This window comes from Bison bison, unplaced genomic scaffold (genome assembly GCF_000754665.1).
Source record: "Bison bison bison isolate TAMUID 2011002044 unplaced genomic scaffold, Bison_UMD1.0 scf7180017864492, whole genome shotgun sequence".
Classification (NCBI taxonomy): domain Eukaryota; kingdom Metazoa; phylum Chordata; class Mammalia; order Artiodactyla; family Bovidae; genus Bison; species Bison bison.
In genome coordinates this window covers 3,107,076-3,113,688 of record NW_011495051.1, presented here as the reverse complement: position 1 = coordinate 3,113,688, position 6,613 = coordinate 3,107,076, and the positions used below count along the sequence as shown (strand labels likewise).

General features: G+C 59.2%; 1 protein-coding gene across 1 annotated transcript in view; it reads left to right on the top strand.

Moving 5' to 3' along the window:
- The window catches only part of MAP2K2 (mitogen-activated protein kinase kinase 2), a 22,017-nt gene that overhangs the window by 14,335 nt on the left and 1,069 nt on the right, over positions 1-6,613 (top strand). Inside the window, exons 9-14 of the mRNA XM_010828451.1 lie at positions 605-656; positions 727-851; positions 1,419-1,632; positions 3,451-3,515; positions 4,661-4,722; positions 5,603-5,648. Coding sequence (XP_010826753.1) covers positions 605-656; positions 727-851; positions 1,419-1,632; positions 3,451-3,515; positions 4,661-4,722; positions 5,603-5,648 — 564 coding nt within the window. The remainder of the gene's footprint in view (positions 1-604; positions 657-726; positions 852-1,418; positions 1,633-3,450; positions 3,516-4,660; positions 4,723-5,602; positions 5,649-6,613) is intronic.

Genomic DNA, 6,613 nt, shown 5'->3' with positions numbered 1-6,613 from the left:
GCTTCTCCCCGCTTCCAGGTGACCAGGCTTCAAGGAGCCCCTGGAAGCCAGTGGTGGGTGTCAGCATGGTCCCCTTCAAAGAGGCAGAGGTGCCATTGCCAGCCTCCACCAGCTGTGTGCCTGAGTGGGCCAAGTCCTTTGCCCATGAAGTGGGGTAATGCTCCCCAACCCATGCAGGCCTTGGGCAGGGGACGGAGACGCTGTGACCCCAGACACGTGGTGTCCCACGGTGCTGTCATCGTTGACTGTGGCCTCGCTGACTCGGTGAAACAGCCTCTCCATCCTTCACCCTATCAGCTTGGGAAGCCTGAGCACAGTCCCAACAGCGAAGGGCTTAACAGAGGATGCCCCTGGGGCTGGGGTGACCTCCAGGGCAGGAGGCTGGCTGGACAGTTATAACCTCGGGCCTTGTCTCAGCTCCCAGGGATCCCAGCCCCTCCTCAGATGAGGAGACAGCATTGCCCACGTCACAGGCAGGGGGCTTTGTGAGAGTCGATGAGGTGGGTGACTGTTCCCACCCCAAGGATGTGGTGACTGTCTTGTGGCCACTGTGGCCTGGCCCTGGGGACAGTCCCCCTGACGGTGCCCTGCGGCTCCCCTGCAGGTTCTGCGGGGCCTGGCATACCTCCGGGAGAAACACCAGATCATGCACCGAGGTAAGGGGAGGGCACCCCGGCCTTGGGGCGTGCGGGGCGGCGGTGTCCTCACTTCCGGCTCTGCCCCCAGACGTGAAGCCGTCCAACATCCTGGTCAACTCCCGGGGGGAGATCAAGCTGTGTGACTTCGGGGTGAGCGGCCAGCTCATCGACTCCATGGCCAACTCCTTCGTGGGGACACGGTCCTACATGTCTGTGAGTCCCTCGATCCGCTGTGCCCCCGGGTTCTTCTGCGGTCCTCCCTGCCACCAACCCCATCAGTTTTTCCCCGATTTCCAGGTTTTCCAGAAGCCTGCTCTTCCCTGTTGTGCCATTTCTGTCTTTGCTGGGTTTCTCCTCTCCTTTGAATTTCTAGTCTCCTTCATCTTCTCACTTAGGTTTTTGTTTCTCTGCCCAGCTTCTCTCCACTGCTGGTAAAAGTCCAGTCGGGGAGAATCGTCAGTCAATTTCTGAGCCAGGCAACTGGCCCTGCATTATTTTAGTAGCCATCCAGGCGATTTTTAGAGCAAATTACTAGAAGTCAGTCTTGGGATTGTCCTAAGAGCAAGACGTCCCTGGGCAGGGCACTGTCCAGCTGTGGGTTGTGGGTTTGTGGGGGGCTGCCGTCAGCTCAGATGGATGGAGTGGAAAGAAGAGACAGAACAGCCTGCTTTCTGTCGCTGGGTCTCTGGAGGGATCCCAGAGTGGGACAAGGGTGCAGGGGGACCCTAGGGTGCCGGTCCCTCCTCATCACCCTCGGGGTGTCTCCCTGTCTCCCTGCAGCCGGAGCGGCTACAAGGCACACACTACTCGGTGCAGTCAGACATCTGGAGCATGGGCCTGTCCCTGGTGGAACTGTCCATCGGCAGGTACCCCATCCCCCCGCCGGACGCCAAGGAGCTGGAGGCCATATTCGGCCGGCCCATGGTTGATGGCGCAGAAGGAGAACCTCCTAGCATCTCTCCACGGCCGAGGCCCCCCGGACGCCCCATCAGCGGTAGGGCTCCAGGCCAGGGCTTCCGGCTTGGATGGGCCCCAGAGCCTGGGGATGGCAGCTGCCTCCCCACGGGCCCCTCTCAGCACCAACTGTCCCCCTGGGCCATGCTCCCTGAGGTCAGTAGTCCTCAGATGGTCCTGTGGCTTCTGGGGACAGCACTGCAAGTGCCCCAGACCCTCCCGTCTGGGGCTGCTGCACCTGTTGCTACCAGCTGGCTGCGTCTAGAGGCTCAGTCCTCAGCCAAGGCAGGGGTGGGGTAGAGGGGTGGTTTCTCCCACATTTTATCACGAGAACGTTCAAGCCTACAGAAAAGCCAAAGGGTTGCCCAGCAGGCTCGCACCCACCACCTGCCATGGCTGTTCTCCTGTGTCAGGCCCAGCCTTTTGGGGAGTGCAAATTGAAAGGAATTCAACTCAGGGTCTCCTCCAGTGGCTGCTTGGCTTCAGCTCTGTTGCACAGCCCAGTGTGGGCGGGAAGAGGGGTGTCCTGCAGAGGTCTCGTGGTACCTGGACCAGCCACCTGTGAGATTCAGGCTGATGCTTGCACCATATTGAGGGCTGGCTCAGGGTCAGGATCAAGGTCCCAGCTCAAATGGTATAATTAGGCAATGGCACTTAGGGATCTGTGACTTTATTTTTCTTAAGTCAAGTGACCAGAAGAGAGTTGAATTAAGTTTGAGACCAAAGGACCATGCAGTGGACTGCAGTTGGTTGGCTGGGTGGTTCCTAATAGCTTTTTTGAGATAGAATTCACATAGCAAAGGATCCACTCAATTCATGTTAACAACACTGGATTTCTGTACCTTCACAAGGATGTCCGACCATCACCTTATGTGAGTCCAAAACATCCTCGTCACCTCAGAAGGAACCCCTGTCCCTCTCCCCTCCGCTGACAACCAGGAACCCACTTTCTGTCTCTGTGGATTGGCATGTTCTGGACATTTCCCATTAGTGGAATCACACCCTGTGTGTCCTTCTGTGTCTGCTTGGGGTCTGTCTACGTCACAAGTGTTGGTGCCTAGCTCCTTTTTTATGGTCACATAATATTCCACTACTTGCATCATTAGTTGGTTTTCACAATATTTTCAAGCCCAGACTGTTGCTTCCCTGCTGCCATGCCCAGACTACTGGGCTATTGTAACTTCCTCCGAGGGGAGAACCTCCCCCACCCAAATCTGTGTCCTCAGACCCTGGCCCCTCCTTTCCCTGCCTGACTCCTAGATGGCGCCCCGACCTTCCAGGCAGGGAGGAGCAGTGGGCTATGCCAGGCCATTCGCCTGCCAGCACCTCCCCCAGCCCGGCCCCAGCCCGAGTGCCCATTTCAGGCCAGGGGACAGAAGGCAAAAGTCCAGCTGCCAAATGCAGGCCTGGCCAGCTGGGTCTAAGACAGGGGTCAGCCACCTCAGCCGGCCACCACTGTGAGCCCACAGGTCTGGGCAAGGTCATACACACAGCTGCCCGCCCACTGCCAGCCCCACCCCCACCCCCACCCCCCGCCAAATGCCCTGCCTGCACAGGGAGCAGGGGTTTGGATTTGGGACAGCCCAGACGCAGCCCCATGCCAGATGTATGCCTTGTCAACCAACGTTCCTATTTGTTTCCATGTTTGGGGTTTGTTTCCTTTTTCTCATTCACTGGAGGGTCAGGAGAGAAGTTCCTTTCCCAGGAGGGCAGCCAGGCCAGGGAGCCTGCCCTGTGGTTCGGGCCAGGTGGGAGGAGGGTGGTCGGCCTCACGTTCCACACACTCAGGCCTTGATGCCAGACAGAAGCACAGTGGCCACCTGCCCATCTCACCCGAATTCATTTCTGCCCCGGGCAGGTCACGGGATGGACAGCCGGCCTGCCATGGCGATCTTTGAGCTGCTGGACTACATTGTGAACGAGGTGCGTGCCCAGAGCCCCGCTGGCAGGTTCTCCACACCAACGGGAGTAAGCTATTCCTGTTGGAAGGCATCCCCCCAAGAAGAGAACTGGACACGTAGACCGTGGGGTGTGCGGGGGAGGGGCCGCAGGGAGAGATGGAGACCCTAGTCTTCAATAGGATGTTGTTATGTTACCAGGTGTGAAGACATGTGGCCTCACTTCTACCTGTGATACATAGACCTACTCTCCCCAAGGGGCTGTTTTCTTATCTTTATAGAGATGAACCCAGAATTGTTACTCTGAGCCCAGGGGCTAAGTGCTGGGGCCCAGGTGCCCTGACACCCGCACCTCCTTTTCTGAGCATCTTGGTGTCTGTGTGAACTCATGAGTCCTCCCACTTCCTCAGAGAAGGTTCAGGCATTCCCCGCCACCCCCCACCCCACCCCACCCCAGCCTCAGGGAGCCCCCAGCCCATGAGAGGGCAGTGTGGATGCCCACTGTACAGATGGGTACATCAGGGCATGAGGAGGGGAATGGCACAGGGCCCAGCAGGAACTGACCCCAGAGCCAGCCCTCTCAGTATGGCCGCATCGCTGTCCTGGGCCCTCTGGGACAGACATGGTTTCCGGTAGCCCTGGGGCATTGGGGCGGCTGGGCTTGGGCCAGGCTTGGCTCTCAAGGTGAGCAGCTCAGAGCAGGGTCAGTGATGACAGAGCAGGGTGGGTGGCTCTGGTGACAGCACTTCCTGCACCCAGCAGCGCTGCCCGGGCCCGGCTAGCACGTCCTCCCCTGGAGGTGGAGGAGTGGGCTTCTCCAGTTTTCAGGCCCAAACCCCAGCAGCTGCTGCCTCCCTGAGATCCAGACCCTCAGCTCACTCCAGGCACTTCCAGAGGGGGCGGACAGGCTGGCCCTCTCCTTCTCTCCAGAACCAGTTGTGATCCCAACATGGGAGCTCTTGAAAGAAAACCTGGGAAGAGCCTGACCCAGGTGGCAGGGCAGGCGGCAGGGCTCCCAGGGAAGCTGCTGGAGGGAGTGGGATGGTGCCCTCTGCCTCCATGAGAGGTGTCCTGAGGGTCCCCACGGCCGCACGGCTAGGAGGCATCTTTCCCCCTGATTCCCAAACCATCCTTGACCTCTGACTCCCACCCATCTGGTCTGTCCTTCAGCCTCCTCCCAAGCTGCCCAACGGCGTGTTCACCCAGGACTTCCAGGAGTTTGTAAATAAATGGTAAGATGGGGCGGGTGGGGGGAGCAGGCTGCCTGCTTCCTGGGGTGACTGCCAGGGCCTCAGGGATGCTAAACAATGGCAGCATCTGGTGGGACCAGAGCTCACCTGAGAATCGGTCCCCCTCCCAAAGCTGCTGAGTCTCATCCCCAGCTCATCCCCACCACCCCGAGTGAAACCAGGCTCTTTGGAAATCACACAATTTCCACCCTGCCTTCTGCCAGCAGGCACCCCAGATTGCTGGCCCTTCAAGCCCGTCACCTCCCAGCTCCCAGGTCAACCTTCCAAGCCTGTTTCAAGGAGGCAGCCCTCTTCGCCCTCTGTGGGTGATGCAGCCTCAAGCCAGCGGACCGTGGACCTGGAGGGCCGGTCTGCCAGGCGCCCTGCGTGTTTAGACGCACACATGGCAGCCCGGGCTTGCACGTCCCACAGCTGATCTGCAGCTGTGGGTGCTGCCATCCCCCACCACCCTGTGAACCTCTCTGTGCCCCGGGAGGCTGTCAGTTTAAAGAACTGCCACTCAGCCCTGAGCTGCCATGAACAACTGCCTTTACATAGTTCTGCTTTTCTGAAGGAAAAATATCCATTTTGACACTTGGACTCCTGAGCTCGGGGTTTTTTATTAGACGTTTAGCTGCGGTTGCTACTAGGCCTCTAAGCTAGCAGCAGCCTGGGGCTTTCCCACCCTCTGTCCCTTTCCCTCTTGTCCTGGCCCCAGGCCCTTGCCCTTCCCTTCTGGGCCAGGCGTCCTGCTCTCACACCAAAGGGTGCGGTGGGGCCCCTCGCCCCCACGGTCCAGGCGGCCAAGGGCAGAAGGACGCAGGCTCCTCCCCTTGGCACTGACAGCCCACTTCTCCTCTCTCCCACCTCCTGGGACCCGCAGCCTAATTAAGAACCCAGCTGAGCGAGCAGACCTGAAGATGCTCATGGTGAGTGACACCCAGATTTTGAAGATTCAGGGGTCCCTAGCAGGCCCTCCGTGCCCCAAGTGAACACCTGAGTGGGCTCTGATGACGTGGGCTGGCATGTGGAGGCCGGGCGAGCTGCAGAACCCATGTGGGTCTCCCTGGCTCACTGGAGGGTTCCACGCAGACCAGCTGAGTTCCTCCCAGCTCCCCAGGGCCAGAAGGGCCTGCATGCCCAGGGCTAGGGCTCAGAATGACTGGCCTCTGAGGCATTGGGGGCACCGCGGGGTTATCTGCCTTCCTCTAAACCACACTGCTCGATGTCCTTGAAAACCAAGGTGGTCACCAGAACTGACCTTCTACCAGCAGAGCTGCCTGCCAGCCTTAGGTGGCCATCACAGCACCTTGCACCCACGTCTGCTGAGGACATTAGGCCTTCCTCCACTGCCCAGTCTGACTATCTGAGTCTCAGAGAGAAAACACTTCCAGGCACTCTTGGTGTCCACAGTGGAGAGAAGCAGCCTCTTGGGGTGGCTGCGATGTGGAAGTGTGAATAACCTAGCCATGCCCCCTGGTGGGCTTCTGTGCCCTGCCCACACCTGCAGAGGCCCCCCGCCCAGCCTTCCTCCAGCTCTGCACCTCGGGACCTTTGCACAGGATGGTCCTGATCCTCTGGGGCCGTGTCCTGTTGCTCTCTCCCCAGCTGTGGCCCCTGCTCCAGCACCTTCCCCAGAAAGGTACCTTGTCTGAGCCCACCCCTGTTAGCTGTGGGTCCCGGCTGTAGTAAGTCTGCTGTGAGCCTGGCCTGGCACACCTTGTAGGGTAGGGTCAGCATCAACCTGCTTCTTTCTAGAAGTTTCTTATTAAGTCCAGTGACGTGTGCTTCGGGTGTGCATGACAACAGAAGCCCATGTTCATGGTGGACATTACAGACCAAGGGGACAGCAGCACAAACTTTGAAACCCCCACGGTCTCCCCCCAACCCAGCT